At 37.2% G+C, this 15,066-nt stretch overlaps 2 protein-coding genes across 2 annotated transcripts; one reads left to right on the top strand and one right to left on the bottom strand.

Annotated features, from left to right (window-relative positions):
• Positions 1-413: 413 nt before the first annotated feature.
• On the top strand, positions 414-5,286 carry cldni (claudin i). The gene is made up of 3 exons (XM_082143536.1): positions 414-559; positions 1,775-1,907; positions 4,222-5,286. Exons 2-3 carry the CDS (start codon positions 1,776-1,778, stop codon positions 4,723-4,725), a joined length of 636 nt encoding a protein of 211 aa, XP_081999662.1. The 5' UTR covers positions 414-559; position 1,775; the 3' UTR covers positions 4,726-5,286.
• Positions 5,287-5,326: 40 nt separating this feature from the next.
• On the bottom strand, positions 5,327-14,003 carry coro1a (coronin, actin binding protein, 1A). The gene is made up of 11 exons (XM_082142827.1): positions 13,845-14,003; positions 11,999-12,202; positions 9,815-9,937; positions 9,140-9,269; positions 8,748-8,929; positions 7,847-7,966; positions 7,657-7,761; positions 7,422-7,567; positions 7,257-7,314; positions 5,846-6,061; positions 5,327-5,714 (listed from the first exon to the last, which is right to left on the bottom strand). Exons 2-11 carry the CDS (start codon positions 12,194-12,196, stop codon positions 5,625-5,627), a joined length of 1,368 nt encoding a protein of 455 aa, XP_081998953.1. The 5' UTR covers positions 12,197-12,202; positions 13,845-14,003; the 3' UTR covers positions 5,327-5,624.
• Positions 14,004-15,066: the final 1,063 nt, after the last annotated feature.

Here is a 15,066-nt window from a genome sequence, read left to right as displayed (position 1 = left end):
CACCCACTCTAACTTGTTTATATTTGTCAGATGTGGTTTCAATGGTGATTGGGCAGAGCTTATGAGGAGAGGTTGAGGTTGTTTTTGAGATGTCATTGTGACAGAAGATTCAAAGGAATTATGATTCATAGTATCATGATGCTGGACCCTCCTGAACGCATGTTTCCATTTAGTTGCATGGAAACGTGCTGGACCCTCCTGAACGCATGTTTCCATTTAGTTGCATGGAAACGTGATGTACAGTGGGAAAAAAAACTAGTTGTATGATATTAGTGTATGTATGAATATTTTGTTTTTGAAGAAAAAAATATCAAACATGGACCGTATAAAAGGTGATATAAAAAGGGATGAAGAAAGCAGTAGAGTGGAAAAGAACAAGTCCAGTCTGGCCTTTTCCTCTTTACCAACCCGCCTCTGTCTCATACCCCACCCATCGCATTCCTCTACAAAAGCAGCCCCACATCCCAACACCTTCATTAGAGGTAACCGTTTGGTAAGGTGGGAAACAAACTTAAAGACGAACCGAAAAGAAATTGTCTTCAAAGAGCTACAATAAAAGGTAATGTTCAAACTTTTTTTCCTTTTTGCAAGGTTACATAAATTATTTAAAAAGAAGGATAAATGATTTTATAGAAGGTGGTGCCTGTTATGTCCAAGTATTTTGAGTAAGGCCTGGCAGATATCCATGTTTAGATGTTTTATTTTTTTTGATAAGTGTAGGCTATGACATTGTTAAAATGTTTCATGTTGTCTTTGTATGTAACATCATACATAAAACGTAATATTACAAAAATTACTTGAAGCACGTCATATTGAGAAACAAAATAAACAGGTAATGTTTCACTATGGACTTCTCTTTCGGTTAATATTGTTATAATGTAACTGACCTGAAAACTGGACAGTATAGCACATATGAATACATAAAAAACAAAATTCCTCACTCATTTATGATTTTAGCTCAGTTAAGAGCAGAATTATCATTGCTTAGATGGAAAGAATACAATTTTAAAGGAGCCGAACAGCATGTTAATCGCTCAGAGAGCTGTTGAATGATTCACAGTAAACTAAAAGCAGCCACAATTACCGTTAGTCATTTTGTTGGTGCCCACGCACCACCTGTTCACCCCTTCCCTATCCATCCTATCCTTCTCACCAATCCATGGTGCTTTGTGCTGAGTAGGAAGATAATACAGTGCACTATAATGGACTACGGGGTCTTAACTACAGTCCACACATTCTAACAGTAGTTTTATGAATTGGCCAAGAGCAAATCCTGAGGAAATATAAGAGAAGTTCAGAGAGATCGACATGAATAAAAAGACACAGACATTTGGGAAGCGGGTGTACAGAAATAAGAACAGTGCAAAAAAAAGTTACACAAATTTTTTTTTTTTCTGCATTCAAATAGAACCGAATAGAATGGAATGAGCGGGACCTGAGACCCCTCTCTGGGAGTGGCAGTTCACTAAGTGCAGATAAAGATTGTTAGAACCTAGAACCTGTTGAGACTTGAGGCTTTTGCTTTATGATGTGAGTTTTCTTAGCATTGATGGTTTTTTTTCTGCTATAGCCCTAAGATACAAATTCTTGTATGGGCCTGTCTAAAGGGAGGAGCCATTGAGTTTCTGTGCATATACGTAAGAACTAGATTAGAATATTACAAAACATACCACTTATCAAAAACACAAACAGGGAGCAGTGAACAGGAAACTACTGGTTTTGTAGCCTATTTTTTGGTCTTTCAGTTTTAACACCATCTCCCTTACTCTTTCAGAATGGGCTCCTCTGCTGTACAGATCGTGTGTGTGGCTCTGGGAATCTTAGGTCTCATTGCTGCGGTCGTGACCATTGCTGTTCCAAAATGGAGGGTTTCTGCCTTTATTGGTCAGAACATTATCACTGCACAGGTAAACATTTTGATTAAAGTAAAAAAAAAAATTTATTTTTTAATAAAAAAAATGTTTTATATAAAGAGATCTTTAACAGAATGACTGAAGATTAGGTCCTGTCAAGCAAAATGATACAAAAGCACCATAAAATGATCTATGGGACTCTATATGGTATATTCTGAATCTCATGAAGCCATTATATAGCGGTGTATGAGGAAGAGACTGACATTTTCACTGTAAATGGTCTGAGAGCAGTGATTAATATTCACCTGAAGTATGTTTTCAGTGTTGTTATTGCTAATACAAACAGTCAGAAACTGTTTTCATTAATTAAAATAAAGCTTACATAAAATAAAATATAAAAATATTAGATGAAAAACTTTTTTTTTAAATTAAATGAAGATGAGAAATGTTGCTTTGGCAATCAACTGAAACAAAATCACTGAAATAATTCAAACTGAAATAAAAATAAGTAAAGGCTAGATATAAATATTGGTAACACTTTAGTTAAGGGTCCGATTCTCACTATTAACTAGTTGCTTATTAGCATGCATATTATTGGCTGTTTATTAGTATGTATAACGGTGCGTGTCCACTACAGCGGCAAAACTCCGCTCAGTGCCGCTGGCAACGCTATAACGTCTCCGCTTTGGCGTGTGTCTGTTGCAAGTGTGTTTAATCTATGTTTTTTTCAACACACACAGTATAATCATAAGAGAGCACGCGATTAGCCTACATCCGGAAATAGACAAGCTTTGTTTCCAAATGCTCCAAGCAAATATCCTGTCAATTTTTATAACCTTTTATAAACCCAGCCAGTATAATCGCAATGAACACATCCAAAATGAAATATTTAACATAATATAACAACTGCAAAGCGTCTAATTTGAAAACAAAATGATTTACGCACTTAATCCAGCATAAACTCGGGCACAATTTGCATATGTTTAAACTCTCAAGACAGACATCACATCCCGAGCCTCACAGCAATTGGCTGCCGACCGCGTTTTTCGCTTGATATTTGCATAAAGTAAAGAGCTGCCCAACCTTTTGACGCTCTCTGTCGGTACACGATCCGTTCCACCTGCACGATCCGTTTCACGCATGCGCCTCATTTATATTATATAGATATAGGCCTATATTAGCCTCGTGCAGGTGGAACGGATCGTGTACCGACACTCTCAACGCTTTCCCCGGTCCGCTGTCAATCCCAAAATGCACTGCGCGAGCGTGAAGCTCGACTTTCATAGGAATGCATTGAAAACGGTCGCCCGCTTCGCTCGCACCGTTATTCTGCATGACCTTATTCTACATCCCTTAATCCTATACCCAATAGAGTTTATTGAGGAAAAAGTCGTAGTTAATAATTGATAGTGAGAATTGATCCCTAATTTAAAGTGACTGAAATATATATATTTTTAAATAATAATAAAAATGGCTAAAGAAAATACAAAATTCTAAAATACCAAGACAATGCAAATAGCTTTGTAGCTTCATCCAGCATGTATATACATTCACAATTGTCCTTGACGTTGTGTGCACCCTCCGCTAAACAGAAGTGAGGCATGACGTGTGGGCTGTTAAATGTCGGAATGACACAAGTTGCGATATTCTTTTCTTTCTTATTGTGACAAATATCCGAATGAAACAGCTTCTCGAACAAGAAAAAAAGGAGTAGGACGGGAACTTCATTTGGTCAATTGGGATTTGATTGGATCGTCGGATGGTTGTTGTGGTTTGCTACTGCTCTGACGTCATGTGAGTGACAGGTTGATCCCGCCCTTCGAGCCAGTAAACATGTCATCAGATAAGAGAAGAGATGCCGCTGCAAGAGGGAGAGGAAGTTATTCTGATAAAAGATTACGAGGGCACATGAATTTAAAATATGTGCAGGGAAATAATAATTTATAATAAATACAGAAATAGCCTATTCCATAAAAATTAAGATTGTACCATTAAATATTCCATAAAAAAGTTTTTTTTTCCATTAAATATTCCATTAAAAATAAGATAGGCCTAGTTAATTTTAATTTCATGTTGGCTTTAATCATTCTAATATTAGATTATATAATGTGTCATGTATAGCCTACTCTTCAGAGAGATGGAGAGTGTGTAGCCTACTTTAGTGTATGGAGCGACATTCGGTTATAAAAAATAAAATTAAAATTAAATTAAATTATTCGTTATTCTTGAAAGAATTATGTGGATGGGAGGGTATATTTCATATTTTGTTATTTGACGATATCTAAAACTAACTTCCCTCAGGCCACATTTTCCATGAATAACCTGTACGCCTATAAATAAAGCTAGATAATTGTTTCTCTCCTCACAGGTTCAGGAGGAGGGCTTGTGGATGGAGTGTGTGTCTCAGAGTACCGGACAGCAGCAGTGTAAGGCCTACGACTCGCTGCTCATCCTGAGCTCTGACCTTCAGGCGGCCCGTGCCATGACCATCATCAGCTGTATGCTCGGTGTCCTGTCCCTGCTCATTCTCTGCGCCGGGGCCGACTTCACCACCTGCATTGAGAACGAAGATGTCAAACCCAAAGTGAGTCTGGTGTCCGCTATTGGGCTGATCATCGCGGGCTTGTTGCTGATCATCCCTGTCAGCTGGGCGGCAAATAATGTCATACGCGACTTCAACAATCCACTGGTCGCTGCGCCTCAGAAAAGAGAGTTGGGTGCATGTATCTTCGTGGGCTGGGGGGGAGGAACCCTGCTCCTGCTGGCCGGAGGCCTGCTGTGTTGCTTCAGCAGACCCCGCTCTGGAGGATCGAGCGGAACCGCCAAATACTACAGCAATAGCGCATCTGCACCAAGCAAGAATTATGTGTAGGCCTAGTGTAGATACAGAAAAATGTGTTAAACTAATAAGTAGTCGCAGTAATTATAGCTGGAGTCTAAAATGGGTTAATGTTAGTAGGCCTAAGGAGTCTTTAGTAGTTGGTAGAAAAAAAAAAAAAAAACCTTAAATTAGAAAAATGTAAATATTACTTGTTTGGAGTGTTTAGAAATACTGTCTTTAAGCTTTTTAATGAATTAGTTTTATATCTTTTACAATTTACTGCTGCGATTTCTCAGTGCAGCTAATACACTATGCACTTGTTTATTAAAATTCAGGGATGGGCCAAGCTTGTGTCCAAAATACTTTCAGGTCATTGTATCTGTGCCAGTCCTTGGCATTTAAAAAAATGCTACTAAATAAATGCGGTTGTAAACTTTACAGTGTTTAGGCTACTTGGCCTATTTTTGAGTAATAACAAACTTTTCAAGAACTTTTTGTGTGTGTGTGTGTGTGTGTGTGTGTGTGTGTGTGTGTGTGTGTATTGTGTATTTGGTCATAATCATTTCTATTGTCTTTCATATATTTTCAATAAAAACTGACTGATTTAAGAGATTTGTGTGTGCAGAATGACAATGACTTTTTGACACATAAATAAATCTTTGTTAAAATAACACTGACCTTTATTTCAAATCCTATAAAACATATATTAAAATGGGCTTCAAACAAATTCAATAACATTTAAAAAAAATCTTTTTAAAAAAAGAAGTAAAATCCCTGAAAAGCAAAATTTGGTCTGCAATGGACTGCAAAATGGTATCCAATGAAAACTTTTCACATAATTCTACAAATCTTTCTGATATGAACCTTTTACAATTTCATTATTCACGCATCTTATTATGTGTCAATTGCATATTTCTTTTAAATCTCATTCTACTGGGGTCTCTCTTCAGCTAATTGCTCTCCAGTTCGCTCACACGCTTGGTCAATTGCTCAACCATCTCTCTCAGCTCCTTCACCTCATTCTGCAAGGCCTGCACATCCTGTGTGTGAAAGAGAAAGAAAGCTAGAATGAGATTTTTTGTTACAGAAACTCAGTTTTATATACAATTCACTATGTTTGGGGTTAAATAAAATGCATTAAAAAGGCTGGGGTAATTATATGTTCTCGTACCCCACTGTCAGATTGTCGGTTGTTCGAGGAAGAGGATGTTGTGGCCATCAAGCTTTTGATGACTTTGAACTCTTTGTTTTTGGTGGTAGCCACAAAACCATCTTTCAAGGAGATCAGGATTGGTTCCCCATCTTTACCAGCAAACCAATCATCTGCCTCCACCGATGGCTCTGGACCAATCGTGTCAGGGTAAAGGTCCTCTTGAAACAAGTCAGACTAAAGCAAGGAAAAGATAATGTTGGATTAAGTTGGATAAATCAACTGTGTGACATTCATACACCATCAATAAAAAATAGATTTTCTGTTTTTAAAAGCTGAATTTTCAACATTTAGAGTCACATGATCCTTCAGAAACCATTCAATGCTGCTTTGGTGCTCAAGAAAATGTCGATGTTGAAAACAGTTGTGCTGCTTAATATTTTTGTGGATTCCGTGATACTTTTTTTTAGGATTCTTCGATGAATAAAAAGTTCAAATGAACAGCATTTATATGAAACACAAATCTTTTGCAACATTATAAATGTCCTTTCTATCTTTTTCAATTAATTTAAAGGTGCACGGTGTAATGTTTTAGCGGCATCTAGTGGTGAGGTTGCGAATTGCAACCAACAGAAGTTATGGTGGCAGACAGGAAAAGAAGTCGTTGTCTGAGACAGCAGAGCCAGTTAAGCAATGAGGTTTCTTTACAAAGATAAATTAAGAAATTAGGTCTACTTAACTTTTCAGTAAAACAATGTTATTGTGAATATTATTGTTACTTGTTCATCATTGTGTCAGTGTTTTATTCGCTGACTTTAGCTAGCTTCTTTGCACAACATAGTGACAAAATGCGTTTGTCCGTTTAGGGCTACTGTAGAAACATGTCGGCGCATTTCAACGTAAGGGGACCCTCGGTGTATGTAGATAGAAATGGCTCATTCTAAGGTAATAAAAATATCATTAAGTAAGGTCACCGAAAACATAGTTATGTATATGATATTACATTTCTGTCAACAGATCCTCCTAAATATTACACAATGCACCTTTAAAGCTACACTATATAACTTTCGGCCCTCTAGCGGTTAAAAAATAAAATGGCATGCGTCTTGAGTAAGAATGGATGAATGTGCACACATGGATACAGAGCGGATAGATAGGACAAACTTTTAGCTGACAGGCACAGGCAAATTAATGATTAAGACATATCATAATATCATTATTATAGGTTTATCAAAAGGGTATTTGGTTAAAGTAAAGACATGGTTTGGAACATGTTTTTTTTAATGTTTTTTTTAAAGTTACATAGTGTAGCTTTAATGCATCCTTGCTGAATGAAACAATTTCTTTCAAACAAACAAACAAACAAAAATCTTATTGACCCCAAATGTTTGACAACATTTAAGCCTATCTTTGACTTTAAATCCAAACTTACCTTACGAGGCACAGTCATAACAACAGGTTCACACTTTCTCTCATGAAGTTTATAGAACCTGAAATAAATATAAAATAATCAAGAATTTAAAATGCGGAACTTTTAAATGTTTGTGGGACAAAGCAACTACACAATGGGCATTGGTGAAAGGCTGGGCGTGTTTACCTTGCAATCTCACACTTGTTGACTTCCAGGCCTCTCTTAGGCATGTAGCCCATGCCCTTCTGACTCTCTTTGCTGCTGTACATGGAGAGATAGTGGACGTATGGAGCCTCATCTGTCACCTCAAAGTATCTGATGCTGCTGTCACCCTGTGAAACCATATGCACTTTTAACACACAACTTCATGAACAAATACTTCTTCATGATCATAAAACTTGAACTTGTGTTGGATCCTTGCCTTGCCACAAAGGTAGACCACACCAGTGTCAGGGTCAAAGAAAGGTAAGAGCACTCCACTGCTGGTGTCCAGCTCCTGCAGAGTCAAGGGCTCATCCAAGTTGTTCTGCAACCACAAACAACACACTTTTGTGAATTACTTGTTTGTAAAAACTGAAAAAGAGAGCTTCTGAAGCACATGATGTACTCACAGGATCCCACAGCGCCACCTGCCGCTCACTCATGCGGCTGAAACCGGTGGTCAGGATCTTGCCATCAGACACAAACACAGCTCTGATTGGCCTGGAACCTTCATGAGGCTTGTCCTTCTCCTGAAACACACATGTACACAGAGAGAGGTCACATGAGCAGTGAATAAGCTGGCAGAAAGGAAAGTGTAAGAAAGAGACACTATAATAAGCTATAAAAGAACACTATAAAAAAAATTCAAACTGTAAATTGGAATAAATAAAGGCATAGTTTGCGTTAAATTGATTTAGTTAATTACTTTAAATGCATTCACTGGATGTAAAATGTTAAAAGACAAAAAATGCAGTCACATTAACTGTTGTTTGAATTTTCAAGGGCGAATCGAAGTAATTTCAAAAGGAATTAATGCAATCGGGAATTTTGCACAATGCAGATTTCGAAACAGTTTCAAGTTGGATACGAGGATTCACAGCGTTGGCTAACAGAAGGTGAGCTGTGATTCATAAATGACTGATGTTACTGCACCTTAAGAAAACATTACATTAACACTAAGATTTCCTGTTAATTACTGCGGCTTTAAATTATTCGGTATCATGTGCTCAATCTCAAGTTTTCTGAATACTTGCATTAACATTGAAAAAAAACCCCACTGATGCAATGCTTTAAAATGACATCAAAAATACATGAAACCCAACAACCAACTAACTGATCTTTTTAAGTACAGCAAAATCCTAACATCCTAACACCACAAGACAACTAATTGCTAGATGTGACAACAAAATCAATGTGAATGGTAAACAATGCAAATACATGACTTATTTATACCCATAATTAAAAAAATTAAAATTATTCACTTCGGTTAGCATCATTTTATCATGTTTTACATTGAAGGGATGCACGCACTTTGATGACGGAGCCCTTGCGGGGGTCGAACACTCGTAGTTTCTTGTCCTTGCAGGCAGTAAGGATCTGAGAGCCGTTTCTGTTCCAGCTGGCGCTGTAGATCAGATCAGTGTGCACTGAGTCAATGCGCACCGTTGCCTCTCCACGAGCCACATTCCACAGGATGACCACGTTATCACAGCCTGCAGACAGGAACCAAGAGAGAAAGAAAGGCCGACAAGGTAAATCAAGAGTATAGGGGGAAGGAGGAAGATTGATGTGGAAGAAAGAGAGAAAAGGAAACAGAAACGTCAAATTTATTATAAACTGTGTATGAAGAATCAGCAGAGGGCGCCACCATTCCACCAACTGTAAAAGTTTGGCTGTTGGGTGGATGTCTGATGTTGGTTTACCTGCACTCATTAGCACATTGTGGGCAGTGGGGTGCCAGCTGAGGATGCCCACACGTTTAGAGTGCCCTTCCAGCTTCACAACTGGGTCCTTCAGGGGCGATATGAGACCTCCCTCTGGAATCTCCCAGATCTATTACATAACAACATTGACCTTATGTTATAATAAGTAGTGTGAGTTAGATCATACTTTTCACACCAGTACGGTTTCCACATTCAAATCAGTTATTCCGGCATTACAGCTGGTAAGATGCTAGATGGCGCAACTTTAAATAGAAATAGAAAATAAATGAAAATTAAATTATTAATTTACACACTTAAAAGATTGAACGTGTTTGTTGTCTATGAAAAGTAGCTGTACACATGAGCATTATTTAACATTCATTAGGATTGATAAAGGCACTGTTTAAACCGGTATATATTTTTCATACCGACATCATTCCACATAACCGGTATTACCGTATATTGTAGCAAGCCTAAAATGAGCTGCTGTTTTGTATACAGAATTTTATTATTCATTAATTGATTTGATATTTATAATAATCGGTAGATGTGGATGGCACTGGTCCGATAATGATGGATTATATATATATATTTTTTTTTAACACGAGTATTGACTGTTTTGGTGCATAAATGTAATTTGATCAAGCCAATAAGCTAAAGGTACATGTCACTCACCATGACACTACAGTCTTCAGAGCCACTGGCAATGATGTTGTCATTATGTGGGCAGAATTCAATGTCCAATACGGGTCCAGTGTGACCACATACAGTGGGCTGGGACATGTCGATGCGACCCGTCTAAAGCACAAATCAGAGACCCAGAAGGGACAAATGGGTTACAAAGGTAAACCTTGGCGAAAACACAAATGTACAAAAATAGACCCATGTAAAAGTCCTTCAAATGACTAAACATAGCATATGAACTCTTTGAAACTTTGACCAACAGAGCAGAAAAAGAGCAGGAGAGATCTCAGACAGATGAGGAGGGCTGTGTCAGCTGATCTCAATTTTACAGCTATGCCTTCAATTACGCCTAATAACTACTAACCCGTTTAGAGAGGACAGCACCGTGCATGAGTTCCCATCATGCACAAGGAGAGCACATTCACTCTGCAAAAATCCTATTGTTAAATGTGAGTGCTGTGTGCAAGTCCATGTACAGGAACAGTCTATAAATGATTACAGGGGCTGCAGTAAGTAAGTAAGAACTTGAAAAATATATTTTTAAGTGGACTTAAGCAGCATTATTATTGTTAAAATAAAATATAAATATTAGTTAAAAAAACTAAATTTAAAAACCTTAACAGAAAATTTGAAATGTTGCCTTGGCAACTAATTGAAAGAAAAGAAGTTGAGTTACTAAAATTACTAAAACTTGAATCTGAAATAAAATAAATTAAAGCTAAATATAATTATTTAAAAGATGAATAGAAATGAAAAATGAAAAGTGAACATATAAAAATAAAAGACAATTCAAAATATTAATAAATACTATACTAGTATACAATATCCCTGATACTATATTATTAATATTACTGAATTACACTTAAATAACAGTAGCTTAAATATGATTTAATTATTGTCAGAAAAAAATGACTGGTTAAGTTCAAATTACAACAAATTCATCTTTTCCTAAAGGGTCTAACTAACTTATGGTACAATGGGGTCCAAAATTCTGAAACCACTAGTTCTACATTAATATTTAATTTAATCCAAAATATGATTTACAAATTATAGTATCAGAATAATTTGAGTAAAAAGCCCAATTTATTTATTTTTTTACATGAATTTCATATTCCCCCCTTTAATGACATTGTGTACAAAACCTGATGATCATGTTATCAGTCTCAAAACTGAGCTTTTAAAAACTTTCTCAAGCCACCCAAACGAAATGAAAGGGCTTGACTTGAATTATCATGTTCTTTGGGAAACAATGGCTGCCATTGAGCAAAGCATCGAGTGTAAGATGCACAGCAGATTGAATATTACAGATCTCCCATTCATTCTCTGGCATAAGACCCAGGAGTGCAGACAGAGTAACATATAGAAACAGAGGACCAGAGATGATGGACTGAGAAGATGAAAAAGAAAGAAAGAAATGACATATGAAATAAACTCTACAACAGCGACAAAAAGAGGAAGACAAAACAAAATTTTCCACCATATTGCCACCCCCACATATGAAAGGTATTTTGAGAATATCAGAAAGCTTTATGAAGTAAAAAGTACACAATCAAATTTTGAACCAAGCTGATCACAAGAAAAAAAAAGCAGGCACATCAAGTCTAAGTGGCAGCTGTCCTTTTCTCATAGTTTTTGTCACTCACTCAATCTGCAAGCTGTCACCACATCCTGTGCAGGGTTGACAGCAGCGCACTCCAAATATGGCAAAAACAAGATGCAAGAGAGCAGAAAGAGAAGAGATGCTAGGTCTGGTGACACGTACATATGAAACTCAACCTTGAACTTCCTTATTTAGACAAACACTGCATGACATATGTGGATTTTCAAATTCACCTCAGAAGATAATTTGAAACAGATAATGGGTTAAAACTACAGTTGGACCTAAAACTATCAAGTCCAACTAACTTAATATCTTTATCTTAATATTGGCATCTCTCTCTCTCTCTCTCTCTCTCTCTCTCTCTCTCTTTCTCTTTCTCTCTCGCTCTCTCTCTCTCTCTCTCTCTCTCTCTCTCTCTCTCTCTCTCTCTCTCTCTCTCTCTATATATATATATATATATATATATAAAATCAAACCTTGAATGGTTTCAATATATACCCACTGCCCACCAACATGAACACTGCAATTAATTTGGCAGTTAATTTGAGCTTAATGATTGCTTAATCTGGATGCACCTTGCTCAGGGGCAAAACAATAAAAGCTCCTCCACCACTGGCATCCACAATCATGGCCACAAACTTGGGGTTGACGGAGCAGAAGTTGCTGTCCCAGGTCATCTGGGAGATCCTGATGTCATCATAGCACTGGTCTGCCTTCACCGCCTGGCCAAAGACATGGCGGAACTTACTGGTCCTGACCACCTTCCTAGACATGATGACCTGAGGAATGACAGAGGAGGAGGAGACACAGGGATGGAGAGAGAAAACACATAAATATGAGAAACAACTGGAAAAGTAAATTAAGTATGATGGTTTTCATCATTACTATCAAACATTCCAGTAGCTCAAACAGTAGAGCATGGTGCGAGCAATGCTATGGTTGTGGGCTTGTTTCCCAGAGAACGCATGAACTGATGAATTGAATACCTTTGATGCAATGCAAGTCGCTTTAGATAAAAGTGTCTGCCACATGCATAATCGAAAGTTGCACGTTTTCTTTTTGTGGGTTGAAAAACGTGCATCTTAATATAGGCAACATGGTAATATATTCATTGAAGGAAGCTGTTTTTTTCAGGTATTTCTGTATTTGTAATTTGTGGTGAAAATGGCTGACTCCAGTTACTGCATTTGATGATGATCTGAACTCTTCGCTGTTGTCAGTATGTTTGCACTCAAATTTAATTCTTGGTTTAATAACTAAATTCTCTTGAATTTGAATGAATTCCTGTAAATGAATAGTTACAGATTTTTTCATCTTTCTATGTTTAAAACAGTGTGTAGGCGATAAGCCCCAATAAAGAGGAAGGAAAGAGGAAACTAGCATGAAGTAAATGAGAAGGAAATGCTACTTCTCTAAGTCTGATGCCACGTTGTTTGCAGGTTTTAGTGATAAAGCACTTAGCTGTATATCCTCTTCTCATCTATATCTCTCTCTTTTTTATATAGCTGGTCTATTTTCATTTCTCTTCACATCAAATGCAGTCTTGTGCATTTGCTTAATTAGTTGACTAACAAATGTCACTCTCATTTGCAATGCATCACTGAAGCCCTGTATGCTCACAGAAATAATCTGAAAGATGAAATGAAAGATGCAAAAGAAAGTGAGCATTAGACGGAGAGAGGAAACTTGTAACTGGACTAACACCACAGCAACTGTTGGAGCGCAGGAGATGTTCAGAACTTCAGTTACACCACATCCTTCCACACAAACATGCTGCTTCAGAAAGACTGTACAAATGTTTCCATTCATTTAACTTCTATAATAATCCTGACTGAGACTATCTATCCCTAACTATCCCTTTAAGGATTTTGAAAAAATATTATTTTAATTCATTTAAAAAAAAAATTAAAAACAGTGCTTTATTCCTTATCTGTTTTCTATATCTATTCTTCCTAGCTCGTATTGAGGAAACTCTTATAGCGATAGGCTACAATATTTGCAAAAATCTGTGAGAATGAGTGAAGAACTCAGTCATATCAGCTTCACCTTTTTCTGTACTGTTTAGTTCTCTTACAAAACTTCCTCAAATGTTTAACCGTGCCTTTCCACAGTTCAGAAAAGCACAGACAGATTTAGCAATGGAAGTTCTCGTTGAAACAATATTAAGGAACAGTACTAAACCGAGTAAAAAGACTGAATGTATTAGGAACGATCTGCAGATTAGGGCTGGGTCTCAAATCCTATTTAGCTAAACAACATTTTAGGTCGTATAGGAGCGTCTAGGCGCGCCCAAACAGGCTGTCTAGATAGTCCGCTTACTAGGTTTTGAGAGGCGGGCAAAGATGCAAAGTTCTGCACGGTTACCAAAAACACCGTACAGGAGCACAACACACCATATGATGATGGGACGGGGCACTGTACCTGAGAACTGTGGCTGGGAGGGACTCTGGCTCCTGAGGCGAGAGGATGAAGCGCTGGGCTCGTTTGACAGATGGAGAGAAGCGGATGAATGCCAGCAGTTATGGCCAGATCTCACTGTAAAGCATGGAGGAAGTGAGAGTTTAAGATGTAGATGAGAATGGGAGGTGTCCTCGCTTTATGTTTCCTTTTAAAGTGATTTACGTTGCATGAAGCTGAACCCCGCTTGATCTCACACTTTATCGTGGTCATAGCAACACAAACGTGACGTGCGCTGGCATAAAGTTTGCGGTTTTGCCGACATGTTTTTCTGAATGTTTATCACTTTATCGAACTGTTATCACACTCAAATTTTCCTACGCTTTGTTTTCTAACAATAGGCAACTAAACGCCAAAGTAGTTAAATGCAGCATTAAAGTTGACGCCCTTAAACATTTGCATGCACCTTATTTCCGCCAAAATTCCGTAGTTCTGCAATGTACAAATAAAACTTTGATAACTTGACATAAGCCACAAATTTTGTCATCCCAAATGATAAATAGTGCGAAAGCTTCTTGAACTGTTCGAAAGAGATCCATTTGTTTTGCCCTGTTTCACAGCACGTACGGTATTTGGTTTGAACTAGTTTATCATTTAACCTTCTTCTAAAATCTTTGTGGATGGCTTTTTAATGTATTTAAAAAATATATATAAATATTTGACAATAAGAAGTCATAAATCATTTTGTTTTTTTTATTTTGTCTTGAACAAATGTTACTTTCCATCCGTCTGTACATGTTGGAAATAGGTAGCCTAACGTTAATATAATGTGCACGTTCAGATTTATTTAGTAAGAAAGTAAACTGGCACTGGCATTGCGTATTTTGCACAGTAATTAAGCATTTAGCATTTTCATGTATTGTGACGAGTAGTGTTATAAAATTATATGCATCTAGTTAGGCTCTATCCCTTAAAAGGATAGTAGCCTACAGCCAAAAATTTAAATTCTGTCATCATTTACTCACCCCCATGTCGTTCCAAACCTGTATGAATTTATTTCTTCTGCTGAACACAAAGGAAGATATTTTAAAGAGGGTAACCAAACAGTTGATGGGCCCCACTGACTTTCATAGAATGGAAAGGAAAAAAAAAAAAATACTGTGGAAGTCAATGGGGCCCATCAACTGTTTGGTTATTGACATTCTTCAAAAAATATTATTTTGTATTCAGCAGAAGAAAGAAACTC

The sequence above is a fragment of the Leuciscus leuciscus genome, assembly GCF_965113295.1.
Source record: "Leuciscus leuciscus genome assembly, chromosome: 1".
NCBI classification, from domain to species: domain Eukaryota; kingdom Metazoa; phylum Chordata; class Actinopteri; order Cypriniformes; family Leuciscidae; genus Leuciscus; species Leuciscus leuciscus.
The sequence above is the reverse complement of the archived record's forward strand: the minus strand, read 5'-3'. Positions and strand labels throughout refer to the sequence as shown.

Coding starts and splice junctions, on each gene's coding strand:
- cldni (XM_082143536.1), top strand. CDS start 1,776: ATGGGCTCCTCTGCTGTACAGATCGTGTGTGTGGCTCTGGGAATCTTA. Junction 1,908..4,221: donor AGAACATTATCACTGCACAG/GTAAACATTTTG, acceptor CTCTCCTCACAG/GTTCAGGAGGAGGGCTTGTG.
- coro1a (XM_082142827.1), bottom strand. CDS start 12,196: ATGTCTAGGAAGGTGGTCAGGACCAGTAAGTTCCGCCATGTCTTTGGC. Junction 7,967..8,747: donor GCAAGGGCTCCGTCATCAAA/GTGCGTGCATCC, acceptor TGTGTGTTTCAG/GAGAAGGACAAGCCTCATGA. Junction 6,062..7,256: donor TTATGACTGTGCCTCGTAAG/GTAAGTTTGGAT, acceptor TCCTTGCTTTAG/TCTGACTTGTTTCAAGAGGA.